At 38.1% G+C, this 20421-nt stretch overlaps 1 protein-coding gene and 1 long non-coding RNA gene across 12 annotated transcripts in view; one reads left to right on the top strand and one right to left on the bottom strand.

Moving 5' to 3' along the window:
* The window catches only part of RBMS3 (RNA binding motif single stranded interacting protein 3), a 1441154-nt gene that overhangs the window by 1017151 nt on the left and 403582 nt on the right, over window positions 1-20421 (top strand). For all 11 annotated transcript variants that reach the window (XM_031938176.1, XM_031938175.1, XM_031938179.1 and 8 more), the window contains one exon: window positions 6395-6486. In XM_031938176.1, coding sequence (XP_031794036.1) covers window positions 6395-6486 — 92 coding nt within the window. The remainder of the gene's footprint in view (window positions 1-6394; window positions 6487-20421) is intronic.
* Window positions 1614-6396, bottom strand: LOC116419225. The gene is made up of 3 exons (XR_004229484.1): window positions 6141-6396; window positions 4462-4649; window positions 1614-2799 (listed from the first exon to the last, which is right to left on the bottom strand). It is a non-coding gene; the product is annotated as an uncharacterized LOC116419225 (long non-coding RNA).

Raw genomic sequence — 20421 nt, forward strand, 5'->3', positions numbered from 1 at the left:
CCCCTTTCCTCTCCCCTTTCCTCTCCCCTTTCCTCTCCCCTTTCCTCTCCCCTTTCCTCTCCCCTTTCCTCTCCCCTTTCCTCTCCCCTTTCCTCTCCCCTTTCCTCTCCCCTTTCCTCTCCCCTTTCTTTTCCTTTCCTTTTTAATTTCCTTTTTTAACAAGGTCAATGTTTGATATGGGATCATTTGATCCCTTAAACATTTGAACATGTTAATGTGCTAAAGGGGAGCTGGTCCATTTTGATATTTTTCCAAATAAAGGGACAGCTACAATATTACCCACTCAATAGGTAACATGTACATTTTAAAGGAGTGCTTTTAGGCAGTTCCTTATACATGTGTGTATTGTCTATTGCATTCAAAGCATATTGGACAAAGTGCCAGGGACAGGGAACTCAAAGCAAAAAGTCTCAGCCTTCAGAGACTTTGCATGTTAGCCCCTTTGCAGTATTATATTCAATGCAACCAATAGTTTTTATATATTCTGTCCATTCACCATGAACTCCAAGTGCTAAAACGAGAAGCTTACCTGGTACTGAAGAATTGTCCAAGGTATACAAAATAGGCAAATAAGATAATATTAACAAAAGAGGGGGTCAGGAACGGTCTCAAATAAGAAAGGGTACCTGAACTGAGGTTTAAAAACATTGAGTCAATGAGGTCAGACATTTTAGAATAACTTGCAAAAATGCATGGAATAAAAAGATTGAATATTATCTGTAGAGATACTGTAAATGTCACAGAAATTATATATGTATATATATACACACCCATACATGACTTGAATAGACTTGAAATTTACAATAGATGGGAGTCATAGAGGGTTATCAGGCTAAGAAATTGCTATTTTATCTTAGAAGTAATAGGAGGATGTTGAAGATTTTTGAGTAGAGGAATAACCTAGGGAGATCTATTGGTTTTGGTTTTTAGTAAATCAATTTGGCAGTTATAAGGAAGATAGATTTGAGAGGGGAGAAAATGGAGAAAGGACTATAATTCCAAGGCTACTGCTGTACTTCAGACCAGGATCCAAAATATATTAGAGACAATAATAATAATAATAATAATAATAACATGTCTGGTGTTTAAAGGTACATTCAATGCTTTACACAGATGATCTCATTCGATCCTCACAATGACCCTGTGAGGTAGCTGCTATTAGAACCCCTTGTATAGTTGAGGAAGCCAAGCCTGAGTAAGGCTGAGTGACTTGCCTAAACTGCAAGTCAGTATTTGAAGGCTGCTTCTCCCAAGTCCGAGTCAGCTCTCCATTCACCATGTTGCCTAGCTCCTTTGGGTAAAGAAGAAGGGGGTGAATTAGAGATATATGGAAAAGGTGGAATTGGAAAAGACTGAACAACTGGTGACATCTTGGACAGTGGGGCTGAGGGAAAGGAAAGGCAGCAAAGTGGAGATTAATTATAAGACTGAAAACCTGGTCAACTAAAGGGATGATGGTATTCAAGCTAACAAAATGGTTTCTAAGAGGCACACTCACTGGATTGTTGCAGTGTCAACTGCGTGGTCAACAACACAACATATCTGTCACCTCTTAGTTCCCTGGAGGCAGAAAATACACACAATCCTCTTGGCATTAACTGTGCGCAAAGAGGTTCATTACCATTTACAAATGCCTTTCTCTTTATTATTTTTTTTTCCAGGCAAACAGCCCTGCGAATCACTCAGCTTCCCATCTGTGTTTAAAGCTGTAATAATAGCAAAACTTTAAATTGGCATACAAGATTTAAAGCATTTTAGGAAAACATTGATTAAATCTGCCAATGGAATGAATACATTTGGCAAGTGACCTAATTAGCACCGAGCTGGTTCTTTCTCACTGCTCTGTTTCCCGCTAATTGCTGTTCAGCTGGCCTTCTCCCTACAAGGAAGAAGAAAACAGGGACTGGGGGGGGGGGTGCTGAGAAAACAGTGACATTCAGTTTTAATTCATTTGAACCTGCTGCCAAGTTTAATTATGTAATTGAGAAACTGAGACCAAGAGGCCCCCCAGCCTTTTAGGTGGCGGCAGGAGAAAGTCAGCATTTTGTTCATGCTTGATGGTGGATCCTTTTAGTCCTGAGCCAAAAAGACTTACTAGTGTAGGGTTCCGCTAATGCCTCCCCCAGCAATTCAGGGCCATGGGTCCTAATTCATCAGAATCCCATTGCTGGCAGAAAGGAAAATCAACGTGGAATGGGCGGCCGACAAGTAGCTTTATTTCTTAGTGAAAGGATAAATATTCTCCGGGGGAAGCTAAGGATCTTGTTTTGTTTTCTGCTGGTTATAATGTAGTGTACGCTGTCTTGGGGAACCAGAGAATATGGTCTTTATTTCTAAAGGTGAAGTATTTAAAGGAACTGAGCCTTCTTATTTGAATTTTTCACAGTAAATATTTACAAAGGACCCTCAGCTCCATGGCATAGTTTAAATCCAATGATTTCACGTTTCTTTACACATTTCCTGGTGGGCTCTTGGGGTCCCGCTGTCTACAGAGCATAAATATGGAAAATGAGCAATATATGAAAGTGGCTTGGTGTCCTGAATCCCACACGGTCCATGCTGTGCTGTGACTTTAAAAAAATAAAAAAAAAAATCATTTTCTCTCTTATTGACTGTGGGGCAGCCCATAATTCTCTTCCTGCTTCTGGGATGCTAAGAAGGCTGGGGAATGGAAGGTCCTCATGGTGCATTCGTTCTGTTTGGATTGGATTTCAGCCCTGGAGATCAGTGTGGAGATTTTGTAATATCCTGTGTACCATGTGGGGGTGGAAGGAAAGGAAAGGAGCCAGAGGGAGAAACCTGAATTGGAGGAAAAGCAGACCATTCTGTAAAGTGTCCAGGAAAGAAAGCCCCTGCCCTGGAGCTAGAATCTGAAGCCTTTATATACTTCTAGCCCACAGATGCTAACGAGACAATCAATATCAATCAATCAGCACATAGGTATTATGCCTCTACTATTTATTGGAGATGAAAAAGAAAGTGGATTGTGTCATATTCCCATGAAGTTTATAGTCTTTTAGGATTTAGGGGAAGAGAACACATTAAAAATATACAGAAAATGTGCAGAATAAATACGGAGGGGAGTAGCATATTCCATGAGGCAGGAAAACAGATGGCAAGAACAAATGCACAGAGATGGGAGATGCTGTGTGTGGGAAAAAGAAGGAAACGGGCATTTAAAAGCTAGGTGGTACAGTGGATAGAGAGCACCAGCCCTGAAGTCAGGAGGACCTGAGTTCAAATCGGACCTCAGGCAGGTACAATTTCCTAGCTGTGTGACCCTGGGCAAACCACTTAACCCCAATTGCCTCAGCAAAAAATACATAAATTTTAAAGAAAATAAATAGATCAAAGTACCTACTATGGGCTAGGTACCATGCTAGGTGCTTTACAATTATGATCTCATTTGATATTCAGAACAACTCTGGGAGGTGTTCTTTTATCCTCATTTCACAGGTGAGGAAGAGAGAGATTAAATGACTTCCCCACGAAGGGGAGATCTGGGGCTGGATTTGAACTCTAGAAGTTTACAGAGCCATGCTCTATATACTACAGCACCTATTTTCCAGATTTCTTGTACTGGGGGATGAGGAAAAGGGGATCATGTATGATGAAAGTGGAATGCTATTTGGGGGTCAGATTGAAAAGGTTAATCCACAGACAAATATCCTTGAGGTGTGACAACAGCTTCGATATTATTTAACAGATGAGGAAACTGAATCCCATTGAGATGACACACTATTTCCTCAAGCCTCACCTAGATAGCATGACTGGAATAGAATAGAATACAAGATGCTGAAGTAGATACTAAAAAACAATGTTTCACAAACAAACTCAGCAGTGTCACATAGTTCTTAAATTGGGAGACTTTATTCAGCAAAATATGTATTTAAATCCTTCCTTGAATACTTACTAGTGCTGTAAACTTGGGCAATTAATTTAGCTATGTTGTAATATTGATAAAACAAAAGGTCAGAATATGACCTCCAAGGTCTCTTCCAGCTTCAAAACTTTGACCCTTATAAAGCTGGTACCTAGAATTGTTTTTGTTGTTGCTGTTTAGTCATTACAGTGGTGTCTCCCTTTTCCTGTCCCATTTGGGGTTTTCTTGGCAAAAAGACTGGAGTCATTCCACTGCTTTCTTCTCCAGCTCATTTTACAGATGAGGAAACTGAGAAAAACAGGTTAAGTGACTTGCTCAAGTTCACATAGCTAGGAAGTGTTCAAGGGAAGTTTTGAACTCAGACATTCTTTATTCTAGATAGACCAGGTGTTCTAGCCACTGTGTAACCTAGTTTTACTCCTTTCCTTTCCTAGAAAAGAATAAAGACTTCTGGGATTCCCTTCTGCCCACCTGGTGGGCTTCAGAAGCTAGCAGATATAGCATGTGGTTCAGTTTCCCTAGAAGGGACACCTCTATGTGGCCCTCTGCCCATTCAGGTCAACATCCTTTGTCCTTACCTTTGACCTTGTTGAGTGCTTTCCCCAGAAGTTAGAACCCTATGAAGATCCACAGCACTCCCAGCATTCCTCAGAGAGCAGTCTTTCTCCTGGAGCTAGGAACACAAACTTTACCACTTTTCTGGAGAGGTTTCAGAGAGTATTTTATAGCCCACTGCTGTGTAAGAAGTCCATTTTGGAATAACATACTGGGAGGGAGGGAATGAAAGGAGAAAGGATCCAAAGAGAGAAAATTAAAAAGTTAATTAAGAGAAACAACCTGGTAATTGAATTCCTTTGCGCTTTTCCATGGTTATTTTTTGGGGGGGATGGAGTGGGGAGGACTCACAACAGACAGCTATTGAAATTACTTACATGGCTACATGAGCATGTACTAAATGAAAAGGAGTATGGGACTGAGGAAGAAAACATTTACTGACAGAAGAACAGGATGAAGGTTGTGGGGATTTAAAGTTGTGTCCGGCAATACTTCAGGAGCAGAATGCCTGTGATGTTTTCCTTTTGCAAAAATCTTGGCTTTTGAGATTCCCTTTCAGGATAAGACTTGTCCTGAGACTAGAAAAGTATATAAACATGATTGTCGCTGTAAATACTCATATACACTAAGATTCTGTCAGACTATTTCTTTGTATGTGTATGTGTTGTGTCATGTGTATGTGTGATTGTATGCAAATCAAGGGACAAAAGAACCTCCATGGCTCAGATTATACACTAGCAGAAAGCGATGGACATGAATCAGGAGCAAAAATGATGATCTGATGAGATATTGGATGACATCCGCATGATGGTAGTCATAGTGCTAAGGATGTTTCTCTGACTATTGTGACCATGGGCTCCTGAGCGATGTTCTGGCTAAGTTAGTATATCTCCCTAGTATGGTTTCCTAGCTTGTTCTGGAATCTATCATGACTCCCTGTTGGCTCTAGAACAAAATAATGTCTTGACATTTATATTTCTAGTCTCAGTTCTGATTATTTCATGGACACTTTGCTTTTTTCCCTGTGTAAAACATCTCATTCCCACCTTCATAACTTTGTCCAGATTGTTCCCCCTGCAAGGTATACCCTCCTTCCTCACTCCTGTTCCTGGAATGGTTAGCATCCCTCGAGGCTCCCCTCAAGAGCTACCTTCTTCCTGTTTCTTTACAACATTACTGTACATTGACTTTGTATATGTTTACTATTTCCTTGTTTATGAACAGCAAGTCAGTATAGGGGTAGCTGAGAACTAGAATCAAAGCCCAGGAGATGCACTTTTGCCACATACTGACTGCATTACTCTTGGTGGAACACTTAACCCATGATGCTCAAGACTACAAGTTACAAAGAAGGTGCCACCTGTATTGGTAGAGTTTCCTTACCTGGGAACTCCCTATACCAATGAAATCCCAGATCCATGTCTTACTCCTGTTAGCTTTACACATGGTGTTTTCCCTGGCCTAGTCCAATATCAGCGACCCTTTCAGTTTGTATTTCCAATGTCTGGCATATAATAAACATTTTAATATTTTCCCCAAAATTGAAATGAGCAAACTGGCCTTCTTAACAAAGCAGATGTGAGGGCTGAAGGGAGGCTGGTAAGGTCAGGCAAATTTCTGGCTTATTAATGAAATTAAAGTAAATGAGCTAGCTCATTTGGGAACTCAATCTGCTGAAAAACCCCAGGCCAAAGGGAGCAACCTTTGGAAATAAGAGATGATTTTCTTTCTGTCTCAAGCCTCTGAATCAACTCTCCCGAATCAGGTACTTGCAGAGGAGGGAAAGGGGGTAAGGGTTGTTGATGAGAGAGTCTTCTTGTCTCGCATTAGTCTTCACAAGATCAGAGATGTGCACAGATGTCAACAGGACAGGATGTCATTAGCTATCATCCAAGGAGAATTGGGCTTGAGGCTGCTCGAGAGCACCCACTAATAAAGGCTCTTGTGTTTCCACAGGTTACGGCTTTGTAGATTTCGACAGTCCGGCCGCGGCACAGAAAGCGGTAGCGTCTCTCAAGGCCAATGGCGTCCAGGCACAGATGGCCAAGGTAAGCCAGATGCGTTGGGATGGGCGGCCGGCCCTTTGTGACGGCATGGTCGTGAGATGATTCTGAATCGGACTAATGATTTCCTGATGTTACCTCCTTCTGGAGGGTTGCGGCAATGGCGATTGTTGGCATGAAAAGTCAGACTTACTTGGTTGGTGGTTTGCGTTCATCAGCAATTTTGCGAAGCACATCCGAGGCCTCGTTCAGTTCTGTTTTACCTGTTGAGTTGTGGCTTTTTGGGTCTGTTTTTAAGAACTTCCAATAGCAAATAGCGTCTGCCTGGAGGAGCAATCAATTAGATGTCTCAATCTGCCTGCTGGCTTGGGGCAACTGCATCCTTCTTTGTGAGCTTTGGAAAGCTCATAGTGTGTTCAAGTGGGTCTGCTCCTTGCAGGGAAATGAGTTTCCTCTAAACTTGCTGTTTCGGCCTGGTTTTGATTTTAGCTTTGAATTTCAGGAGGAAATCTTCCTGGGGTTACAAACAGGGCATCATCCTCTCCATCTGTACTTTGAGAAGACCTCTGGCGTTTCTCTTGGGAGGTCAGTTCTTGATTTAGGAACAAAGGAACTGGACCCTGCTGCCTAGAGCTTCCTTTATTTCAGAAAAAAAAATTGCCTCTCTAGCAGAGTATAATTTATAGCATATACAGGGTCTGTGAAAAATAGTTTTAAAATTCTGAGAACTTGAATATAGATACATGGACATAGTTCATTTGCATTTCTGTTTTGGAAGAATAATCTTTATTCAGTTTTGAGAATTTTTGCTAAAACGAGTTATGAAAAAGGGCATGATCTGTGCCCAATACTCTTGTACTATATTTGGGTTTGTAAGTGTGGCTGCATGAGTTTTTGTAAAGGCACATATGATTAGCCTTGAACTCCTTCCTGACTTTTCACTAATGATCCTCAGTAGGAAAGGGAGAGAAGTTTCCTGTCATGGAGATATAAATTGCTATTTCCTCCATCCATTTGGCCAGGGCCCATAAGCAAATGGTTCCTAGTTTCAGCTAGAGCCAGATGTTTAATTCCAGCTGCCCCCCTTCCCCTTTCCCTCCTAGCCCCATCACCCAGCTCCCAGAAGTCTGGCATAGCTCATAATCTTGACTTTCAGAACTGATTACAACTCATGTATTTTTTTTTCCCCTCTCTTTCCCGTCCAACTTGTCAGGATGGAAGACAGAGCGACTTAGTTTCTATTTAAGACTTTTTAAACAAGTTCAGCCTGTTTTGTAATCAATTTTAAACACCTCTTTGACTATAACATTAAAGAATGTTGAAGTCTTGTCATGATTAGACCAGATGTGTTTAGGTCTTTTCAAGAACTCAATCCCAGGGAGATAATGAGATTGAAGAACAAGTAGGTGAAGAAAGGCTAAGGGTTAACAAGTGGGGATTCAGGAGTAACCTTATTAAGCGGATTCATCTCACATCTGAAGATACATAAGAGAGGACACTTAAATTGTCATACATTTACTTTAATAAATGAAAAGAATAAATGGAAGGAAATCAGACAGTGATTACTTTCAAAGACATGGTGAAAGAAGTTGCAGAAATGCATCAAAAAAACCATGTTTAGTTTGACTGTTTTTCTTCATTAAAAGAGAAGGTTCAAGGACATGAGTATGGAGATTTATCAAGAAAGAACTGGATATGAAGTGGAAGGTATCAATAAAACCTATAATTAAAACAAATAAAGAAATTAATTGTGAGAACACTTGTGTACTTTGAGTAATGTTTTGATGCTAAACACCCAAGTTTGGGAAAAGGTAAGATATCCAAAGCTTTACACCTAGAAAATACAGTATCGTTAATTTTTCAAAAATGAGATCTGGAGTTTCCATCTTCTATAATTAAACTCTTATCAGGGGTGCAGGATAAACTGTCCCTCTAGTGTCACTCCACACAAATTCCACTGGTAGTAGAAAGATATGGTAGCTGCCTGTTCTGTTCCATTCGGTGAGCACTTATTAAGTACCTCCTATAATCCGAGCCTATTTTAGGTGCTGTGGATATAAAAATCAGAAAAATTATTCCCCTCAAGAAGTTTATATTCTATTAGATTATACAGAAAGGTAAATGCAAAATATATCCAATGTCAGACCTGACACTCTTCAACATTCAGATGATTCAAACCAGTTCCACTTGTGTAGTCATGAAGAGAACCATCTAAACCCAGAGAGGGAACCATGGGAACAGAGTGTGGAACACTCTGCAAGTGTTGTGTGGAACACAACATAGCACTTTCACTCTCTCTATTGTTATTTGCTTGCATTTTGTCTTCTTTCTCAGTTTTTCCTTTTCTTCCTTTTTGATCCAATTTTTCTTGTGCAACAAGATAACTGTATAAATATGTATACATGGATTTCAACATATTTAACATGTATTGGACTACCTGCCAGCTAGGGGGTGGAGAGAAGGAGGGGAAAATTTGCAACAAAAGGTTATGCAAGGGTCAATGTTGGGAAAATTACCCATGCATATGCTTTGTAAATAAAAAGCTTTAATTAAAAAAAAAAAGAAAAATATATCCAATGTAATTTTGGTGGGAGAGATAAGAAGGAGCAACAATGGGGAGGAAACAGAAAAGTACCCTTGGAGAAGCTAGCGTTGAATGAATAGTAATAGTCCCAAGTGCTGATCTATAGACCACTTACCACTCACCTCTCATTTCCTCTATGCCTATGTTCTACATATTCAGAGCTATCAAAATCCAAAACCTTTTAAACAACATCTGCAGTGATTAGCAGTTTCAGGCAACATTTTGGCCCTCATCCCATGCCATATTTATACAATAAGAAAGTACTCTTTGGAGTGTTTAAAGGCATTTCATTTCTGGAATTGCTCTTGAGTTATTACTTTGCCCCGGTATAATATATAGAATAAGCAGACTGAGGAGGTTGAGATACACATCTGCCTTCTGGAATGGTTCAGTTGTTAATGACTTTGTAATTCAGCAATTGAGAAGAAATATGTATGTATACATCTACATATATACACGTCCCTGCATATATATTTGAATTTAGAAGGAATATATAAATATACCTATATAATGATATATAAGTATATATAAAAGCAATAAACATTTACTTACCACCTTGTACTTATCAAGCACTATGCTAAACTTTTTACAAATATGATTTCATTTGATCCTCATAAACACTCTGGCAGGTAGGTGCTATTATTATTCCCATTTTACAGTTGAGGAAATTGAGGCCGACATATTAGTTGATTTGCCTAGGGTCATATAAATAGTAAGTGGCTATAGCAAGATTTAAACTTGGGCCTTTCTGACTTAAGCCTAGATCTCAATCCACATTGCTGTCCACACACACACACACACACGCACACACACATGACAATATACATAGGTATATGTGTGTATCTGTGTGTATAAATATATACATATGTGTGTATAGTATTCTGCTGTGTGACTTTTATAATAAATAAATTTCAGAAGCATAGCTGATGTGCCCCAAATGTCATTTGAAATATTTTAAAAGTCACTGAAGAGACTCAACATTTTGTGTAAATTTGCTCTTCTATGGTTCACAATAAAGGGGGTTCTAAAATGAGAGGAACACCCAAATGAAACCCTGGTTGGTAGGAACAGGCATCATAAATATTCATTAGCAGAGAATAACAAATTTTTAAGGTATTTGCTGCTCTTTAAAGAGTGGGAGGGCTTCCACAGATGTGGCTAATTGCAGAGTTTTCCTATGTCTCAGTGCTTTCATATCCAAGTTTAGAGCTGTATGTTCTTAATCATTATTAATGCACTAATTACCTTGTTGCATAATAGGAAGTAGTCTTTCTTCAATGACTGCTTTGAAGTGTCATGGGAAGAACAATGGCTTTAGAGTTCAGGCACCAAAGCTTTTTTGTCATAGCCACACAGTCCAGGGTCTTGGGGACAATGTCTTGTGCAAATCTTGTCTCAGTTTTTCTTCTTTATAGAATGGGAAGGAGCGTCCTCTGCCTCTACTTCATGTTCTAGGAGTGTTTGAGGAACTGTTTGATAACATCCAGCCCATTCTGTGGATGCTGGCCAATTAGCTTATCAAGAGTCCAATATCACATTAATATTGTGGAAGCAGTTCTAGCTTTTTGTGCCCACTGTGAAGAAAGCTCTGTTCTGTATTCTGGGAATAGAAGGAGAAAAATCAAATAACCTCTGATATCAATGAGCTTAAATCTGCTGAAGGAAAGAGGGAAAGAAGGATATAATATACACATAGAAGAAAATGGATCAACTTTAGAAGTGCTAGATTAGGTGATGGAAAGTGGCTTAAAAATCATCAAGAACTGGATTCCTGTTCCATTCCTCACACATACTCTATGACCTTGGGCAAAGACTGAACTTCTCAGAATTCTGATGGTCTTCCCCTTTAGACTGATTTTTTTTTTTGACTAGGTAAAATAGGTCATTCTCTGCTTCATTTCTTACTCAATCTTATTTGCTGATTGGGCTTTGCTTCAGTCATATTGAGACCTAGTAAAGACCTTAGATTAAAATGGCCAAGGTCTCCTATTGCATCTAGGATCATCTCCTGTCATCTTGCTATATCTGATAACCAGATGCCATGGCTCCAGAGGGAAAAGCAAAACATAGCTTCCTTCACTTCAATCCCATGTTACTTGCATATCCTCCCTGATATCATTGGACCAAGACCCTGGAGCAACACTCTAAGACATAAGTTGAAGAGAAGGTACGGACTTTCATTGGAGGAGATGTATTTCTCATTTGGGAGCTCTTTATGTCAAGGAAATGACAGTTTCAGATCCCAGTACTATTCCTATTTAAAAGGCAGAGAGTGACAGCAAATTTGGCCATCAACAATGATTTCCTCTAGAAGTTCATTTGAGCTCCAATGACAACTAACAAAATTCACTAAGTGCCAGGCATTGTGTTAAATGCAGAGGTTATAAAAAAGGGCAAAAGGTAGTCCCTGCCCTCAAAGAGCAAAACAAACAAATGCAAACAATTATGCAAAAACAAGATATATGCAGGATCAATTGAGCATAATCAGCCAAGGGAAGGTACTAGCATTTGAACTGTCCTTTGAAGGAATCTGAGGTGCTACTACATGGAAATAAGGAAGGAGTGTAGATTACTGTTGGGAAGTGGTGGGGTGGCAGAGGTTGTATTTGACAAAGTCCAGAAAAGATGAAACATTATCTCAGAGGACTAGCTAGGAAGCTGGTTTGACTGGAACACAAAGTAGGCTATGGATTGTGTGTGTGTGTGTGTGTGTGTGTGTGTGTGTATAAATTAGGTAAATCAGGTTGTAAAGGGCTTTAAATATCAGGATGAGGATTTTATATGCAAAAGGGAACCACTGGTGATTTTTGAATTGATTGGCTCTAAAAAATCAGATGATCTAAGAGTTTCATTAGCAATTTGATATCAGAGTGAAGCTGAAGGTCATTTTGTTCACAATTAGGCATGGGGAAGAGGAGAAAGCTAATAGCTGAGATATTAGAAATAAAATGTAACCTTTAAAATTTAGAAGAAAATGAATACATTTTGGTATTAGTGCTTCTCTGTGTATTTGGGAAGAAAAACTCAGCTACTCATTGTAAGAATTATTAACTGTGACTAAATATGACTGAAAACTATCTATGTGCCATCTTGGACCATATGATATTACTCATGTGAATATGTTTGTGGACAAGGTAGAATGAATCAAGTAACCTTGGACAAGGTTCCCCCCATTCCACTTTGTGATTTTGAACAGGTAAAAAAAGCTGCTACTAGGAGGAAAAGATACTATAATCCAACATGCGATATCAATTTAACACAATTCTGTCTATGTAGAGCTGCTATAAAGTTTGACTAAAGTGATAAAATCAGATGTATGATCAAATCCAAATGGCTATGTCTTGCTTTTAAATGTCTGGATGCAGATTAAATAGAGAACATTCTATTGAGGCCTGGGAAGAAAAGAAGGGATTGTCAATGAGTTATGGGTTAATCTGGATCACCTCTGAAGTCCTTTGCAACTCTGAGATTCTGTGAGAAACCAGAGAAAATATATAGATCAAAGTTACCCCTAGTAGCAAAAATGGGTGCCCACATTTTAATGCCTTGCTTGTAGCAACAGGTGATCGATACCCATTTTTTGATTCAATTGACATTCATTATATCCACATTTAGCCATGTGTTAGGCATTGGACATAAAAGACAAAAAATAAAAAAGCCTCTGTCCTTAAGGAGTTTATTGTCTGTCAAAAGAATGAATGAAAAAGGACTTTTTGATAACTTAAGTAAATCTAGTAAATAAGTAAAGAACAAAAGAAACAAGGATAAAGTAGCTTTTGATTTCAAACAATTCACCTTTTTTCTACTATCCAAACTTGCGATAAACTGGCAAAGACATGTTTTGCAGTAATGAGTAGATACAGCTGTTGTAAACAATATATATCATTTTAATCTTCTAGAAATAAAGGAAAGATTCATTTCCTAAAGAATGCAATTAAAGTTTCTCTTTCTCTCTGTCTCTCTGTCTCTCTGTCTCTCTGTCTCTCTCTCCCTCCCCCTTTCTCTATATACATGTGATTGGGAGCATGCTTGCTTTTAAACACACATATTTCTGTGTTTAAATAAATGTACTCTTCACTTGCAGATAAGAAAGACTTTTACCACTTCATTTTTTTTAACCTACAGAAAGTATTCCCATGGAAAAAAGTTCCATATGGATCAGGTAACTGCCTAAAGACTGAATCCTGTACTTTCAGATATTTTAATTATCCATTCTGTTGATTTTTAAATGGGACTCACTTCCCCAGATTTAACCTCTTCATTTATATTGAATTATCACCCTTGGATTGCTTTATCCCCATCTCTTCCAAAGAGTTATCACTAAAACATGTCAACTCATCCCAGATCACTGTTCAGCACAAATCCATTGATGCACATCTATGAAAGGCACGCCAGGCGCATAGTCTGACCCCGGGGAATTTCTGACACTACCCATCACAAAGCTTCACCCACCCCCATGATTGAAATTTCTGTGATTTGCAGCTAGATCAATATTTATATGTTAGGCTTTTACATCTCTTTAAAATATTTGTGAATATCCACCTTGTTGGCTGTGTCAACTGGGCTCCGATTTTCTGACGCCAGAACGGAATGCTGGGATTGAAAAATCCAATATTGAAATTGTCTGGGTTGATCTTAATCCCACTCTTTAATTATTTGACTTTTTTGGGAGCAGAATTTGCTAAAGTTAAATATTTGTATTAGCTTCTGCAAAATGATTTTCATAATCTGCTTCTGGTGCTGCCCAGGGCTGCTGTTAAAACTCCATAGTTGTCTCTTAAAGTGGAAATTGCTGGGATTGGGTTTGATACCCTAATGGAGTTGGCTGAATTCCACAGCATCTTACAAAAACCTGTACAAAGTGACCCAACTGGAGCCTCTGCCTGTTGCCAGTGATGTTCCTTAGTCCACACTGTGTGTGTGTGGAACATTGGGCAGTAGGTAGCTCTCTTTGTCTTAGGGGAAGCAAACAAACAGACACACAACCCCCTGTTAACTATCTCATCGAATACATATGGAGAGAAGGTGTCCAGAGGCTGATCCAAATCAATAACTCATTTCTGGTTATACTCCTGTGAAATATAATAGCCATCCACCAAGAAGGTGCTCTTGGCTGCAATTATTTTTTCTTGAATTTTAAATGAAAAGATTCACTTTGTGATTCCCCACTTCCTTTTTTTCCTCTCTGTTTCACATTTCTAGTTTTTACTCTAATGAAAATCCTTGGAAAATTGCACATCCAGGGCAGTTCTGTGGTCTGGGGCAGCATGGTTGAATTGGCCCTAGGATAGGAAGCATGGGTACCAGTTGATGATTTTTCCATTGTTTTATGGTTCTCTGCTAATCCTTTGGCTGTTGCCTTCTTTCCAGTGACCATCTTTCCAGTGGTCACCAGGCTATTTTGAAAGCATGCTTTAAGTAGTGACTACAAATTATTCATGAGGAAGATATTACAGAATTGATTTCCCCTGTTTAGAAGGCTTTCTTGTCTCACCTCTGATTCTCGAAATCCAATATATCCCTTCCCTAGACTGCAAAGTAGTTCAATGGAAAAATCACCAAAATCCAGGTTCCGAAGACCCAGGTGCAAATCCTTTTTCAGACACTTATTAACTATGACTCTGGGCAAGGCATTTAAACTATGTTTATCTCAATTTCTTGAACTGTAACATGGGAAAAATAATACTTCCTGCTTCACTTAGTTATCACAAGGATTGTATGAAGCATGTTTTAAACCTTAAAGGTTTTATATATATATATATATATATATATATATATATATATACATAATATAAATTATTAGTAGTACTCTGTTCAATTACTTCATCCCACTTTGCATATCAGCCAATCAACAGATTTATTTAGGTAGATTATTAAGTAGATATTTATTTAGGGTAAGTTTTAAGTGTACAAAAACAGAGTTCTTATCTTTTCTTTACATTACTATTTCTATAGTGGTGTTGTTCAATAGTCTTTCAGTCATACCTGCCTCTCTGACCACATTTGAGTTTTTGTTGGCAGAAATACTAGAGTGGTATACTATCAGCTTCTCCAGTTCATTTTACAAAAGAGGAAACTGAGGCAAAGAAATGATTTGCCCAGAGTCACACAGTTACTAAGCTACTAAGTCTAAGGTTGGATTTGAACTCAGGAATATGAGTCTTTCAGAGTCCAGGACTGTACACTGTATCACTTGGATGCCTCCTGCGGATCCATTAAGCACTTTAATAAATCAGGCACTGTGCTTAACATCCAGGATACAAAGAAAAGCAAGTTAAAAAAAAAAACACAAAACACAAAATCTTGCCCTCTATTTTCTGAGTGCCTTATCTTCACCCCAATCTGTGTATTTTGGATGCTTGTATGGACCTTTTTGCCAACAGAGGATATTGAAAAAAACAGGAAACTTAAGGGTTGTAAATGAGCTTGATACCACAGTCAGATTTGATTTCTTTCTTCCCACCATGCTCAGAAAACTCAGATCTTCTGCACTCAAGTGACCCAACCACAGCTATGTATCTTGGGAATCTATTGGTCAGAATAACGAATGGGAGGGGAGCAAATCACTATTCCAACTTCTAAAAGCATATTGACTTTCTGTGCAGCAATCAAAAATATTCCCAAAATAAATCCTGCTTTGGATTTCAAAAATTGGGCAAAATTCAAAGTGGGAACCATGTCTTCCTCTTCTCTGTGGATTCCTTTCAGTGCTCCATGAAGGTGACTGAAGTGATTTTGCACCCTTCCATGAAAGAGCTACAGCTGTAGGTGAGATAATGCTAGAGGCCTATTTCCTTGACTTGATGCGTGACTATTATTCCCATGGATGCTAATGAGTGTCATGCTCATACATCAAGCAGAGAATATCCCCCCTGGAGTCCATGTTCAACTTGACTGATCAGGCAAGCTTCATATACTCACTGTAAAGTGACTTTTACATTCTCAAATTCAAAGTTAACTTGCTGGGACGGTGATCGGATTTAATGAAATCATTATCCCTCAAAAGGATAATGCTCCTTCCATATGGAAAATGATACTTACTTAAGCAAAGGAATAGGTAAAAAATTCATTGAAGTTGCCAATGGAAGAAAACCCCATGTACTGTAACCCTAATCAGTGTCATTTTATATTAACATTTTATGCTTTATAACCAGATACTTCTATAACATGAAGAAATTCTATTGTGGAATTGTCTGATTCATCTCCATTTATTCATTCATTCATCACTAGCCCTGTCCTGTGATTCCTTCCATCTTAGAAACTCCCAGAGTGGAAACTCTCAGAGAAAGAAGTCCCAGATGGGGAATTCTCTCAACCCATAGATGGATATCATCAACTCCTGTAGAAGTTAAAGTCTTTGAGAATTTCCTGGGGAATTACCAAGTTAGGTGATTTCGCCTTGGTGAAAAAAGTAAAATGTGTCAGAAACAGGATTTGTATCCTATTCTCTTCTCTCTGAAGCTTTACTCTTCTTTGCTAACATTTATGGGCACTTTAATGTTTAAAAAAGCCTTGAATGCATTGCTTTGTTCAATCGACAATAGTTCTGTAAGACAGGTGAAACAGATATCACTGTGTGTGTGTGTGTGTGTGTGTGTGTGTGTGTTGTATAGATCTGTGATTTCATTAATTTAAGGAATTTAAGGGAGGAATTGGCATCTACCAATGGAACTCTGTACGTGCTGCTCTGTAACTTCAATCTTAGTTAATAAGTGATTGGCTTAGAATCACAAAACCAGTGTCTGAAATGTGAACCCAAGTCTTTGACGTTGAATCCGACGACTGTCTCTGATGTTGAATCTGACTGTCTCCATTATGTTGTACCGCTACATTCTCATGTTATAGATGGCAAACCTCAGATGAAAATGTTACTAGTACAGTATGTCCCAAAGTCTAAGTGTAGTTTTAATCTTATTAAAGTTTCACTCAAGACAGTTGGAAAACTTGTTTAGCTAAGGCCTCATAGCTATGGGGTGACGGAGCTGTGATGTTTGGATAAGTGATTGAGACTTTTTGTTAAGAATAGCTTTTTTATTTTCAAAATAGATGCAAAGATAGTTTTCAGAATTCACACTTACAAAACCTTGTCCAGATTTTTCTCCCTCCCTTACCCCATCTCTTCCCCTGGACAGCAAGCAATCCAATATATGTTAACCATGTTCAGCTCTTCTATTCTTATTTTCACAATCATTGTCCTGCACAAGAAAAATCAGATCAAAAAGGGAAAAAAAAATGAGAAAGAAAAAAAGCAAGCAAACAACGATAAAAAAGGTAAAAATATTATGTTGTGATCCACATTTAGTCCCCCTAGTCCTCTCTCTGTATATAAATGACTTTCTCTATCACAAGTCTATGGAATTGGCCTGAATTACCTCATTGTTGAAGAGTCCATCAGAGTTGATCAAGTGATAGAGACTTAAGTCAACTTCTTCCCTAAGTTCTTTCTGCTCTTCCACATTTTATGGAACTAATTACCTGGTATTATAAGATTTCACTTATCATGAGCTTGGTTCTTGGATTCCAATAACTAAATATATATGCCTGCCTCTAGATATGTCTCTAGCAATCCATCCATACTAGAGATGGCTAAGTAGTGCAGTAGATAGAACACAGGCTCTCAAGTCAGGAGGATCAGAGTTCTAATACAGCCTCAGATATTTACTCACTGTCAGCTGACTACCTGAGTAACCCTGCACAAGTCACATAGTCACAATTTCTTCTCCCACCAAAAACAATGAAGCTAATTGTTAGGCATTCAAAAACTGTGTATAACTAGTCCTATCTATAATAATGAACAAATCTATCTAATTTCCTTTCTCTTTTGATCCCTTTTCCCTAATAATAATTCTCCTGGAATTGATCTGATAGGATCCAGCAGTTTGATAACTTGGGTTTCTTTCATCTCTCTGAGAATGGAGATGATTAAGATCTGTAGATAAGCTGATTGTTTCTTCAAAATCTCTTACATCTATTTTCTGTAGATGAGGAGCCATTGTAAAGTTAAGTACAACATGACCAAGCCTATCATTAACATTAGGTTACTTTGAAAGTCTTAAGTACATATCACTCAGGAAGTAAGCTTCTGATCTGTGTTGAAGTCAAGCCAGCCCTTGATCCAGTAAATTAAAGGAGATGTACTGATATTTTGGCATATTATGTTTGAGAAGTAGATGGATCTGTCCATTTGGGGCCCATTTTATAGTACATCTTTATTACTTGCCCAATGTGACTGATCTGGTGGACTTTTAGAGAGTGGACTGTACATTCAGTTTTATGATTTAATAATGATACCTTAGCCTAATAAAATTTTTCCATGATATACTTGAACTTATCCCAATTAGGGAAGCCCCAATATCAGTAAGTCCTTAAATGTCATTTCACAGTAAAATCTTTAAATGCTTTATAATCAAATCTAATTGTAAATTCACAAGTTCTTATTACATCACCTATTTTCCAATTTATGATGGCGATATCTTAAGAGTCAAAAATCTTTTTTAAGATTTGCCAGGTGTTTTACATATCATCTCCTTCAATCTTCACAGCATTTTTGTAGGGCAAGTATTGTAACCCTGTTTCCTAGATGGGGAAATTGAAAATGAGAAGCTATGATGTTTGCCCAGAATCACTAGATAATCAAATGGAATAGTATTCTCTCCTCCACTGTAACATAAACATTTTGTCCCAAATGGCTATTTGTACGTGTATATACATGGATTTTGTTTGTCTTTTAAGATTCAGAGATTTGCCATATTTATTAGACTCAAAACCTCATGCAGTTCTCTTCACATGGCATACAACTAAATTATGTTCTCAGTGAAACAACTGATTTATATGTTTAATTACTCTGAAGGAAAAAAAAAAAGAATGAGACATTGTCATAATATTCACAGTACCCCTACTCTTTATGTTTGATAATAATAACCACTCTCAATTCTATAACACTTTTGTTTACAAATGTTTACAAACTGCTTTTGTAATTGTAGCACATGCAATATCCTTCACATATTCCTAGGATCTAATAGAGCTTTAAGGAATTTTAGTCACAGAGCCATAAACTTAGAGCTGACCATCAAGGTCCAACCATCTCATTTGACAGATGAGAAATTAAGACCAAGAGAGGATGAATGAAAAATTCAATGAGAGAGTTAGTACAGAGTCACTGATTAAAGTAGAAATAGGCAAAATGCAGATATTCTGGCAACATATTCGAGTCATTTAAAGACATCTCAGAATTTTTGTAAGGAGGAGCTAAGCTGCTCCTAAATTTCTGAGATAACCCAGAATGGGAAGGAAAGTTGGAAACCATCTTAACTTTAACTGAATGAAACAGAATTTTTCAATGCTGACTAGAATTCTCTTCTTTCTCAGAAACATTAAAAGGGGGAGGCAATAGGATTTTGCCATTGACTTTGAACTCTAGCAGCTAATTTTTTGAGATTCTGATTCCCTCTTTTTTTTTTTTAAATAAAGCTTTTCATTTTCAAAACATCTGCATGGATAATTTGACAACATTGACCCTTGCATAGCCTCGTGCTTCAGATTTTCTCCTCCTTCCTCCAACACCCTCCCCTAGATGGCAAGCAATTCAATATATGTTAAACGTGTTAAAATATGTTAAATTCAATATATGTAAACATATTTATACAATTCTTTGGCTGCACAAGAGAAATCAGTTTTAAAAAAGAAAGTATATGAGTAAGAAAACAAAATCCTAGTGAACAACAACAAAAAGAGTGAGAATGTTCTGTTGTGATGCACATTCAGTTTCCACAGTCTTTTCTCTGGGTGTAGATGGCTGTCTTCATCACAAGATCATTGGAACTGGCATCAATCATCTCATTGTTGGAAAGAGTCACGTTCTTCAGAATTAATCATTGTATAATACTGATGTGTCATGTACAATGATCTCCTGGTCCTGCTCATTTCACTCAGCATCACTTCATGTAAGTCTCTCCAGGTCTTTCTAAAATCATCCTCTTGATCCCAATCTATGTTTCTCATAGAACAATAATATTCCATAACATTCATATACCATAACTTATTCAGCCATTCTCAATTGATGGGCATCCACTCAGTTTCCAGTTTCTGGCCACTACAAAACGGCTGCCACAAACATTTTTGCACATGTGGGTCCCTTTCCTTCCTTTATGACCTCTTTGGGGTATAAGCTCAGCAGATACACTGCTGGATTAAAGGGTATACACAGCTTGATAACTTTTTGAACATAGTTCCAAATTGCTCTTCAGAATGGTTGCTGATTCCTTCATTCGTGGACCTTTGGCCACCTTACTCTTTTCACAAATTATGGTCAATATAGAGACAGTAGAAAACCGAATCTTTAGCAATTTAGGTAAAGGTTTTACTAACTTCAAAGAACCTCAACCTTTCATTCCTTT

The sequence above is a fragment of the Sarcophilus harrisii genome, chromosome 5 (assembly GCF_902635505.1).
Source record: "Sarcophilus harrisii chromosome 5, mSarHar1.11, whole genome shotgun sequence".
NCBI lineage: Eukaryota > Metazoa > Chordata > Mammalia > Dasyuromorphia > Dasyuridae > Sarcophilus > Sarcophilus harrisii.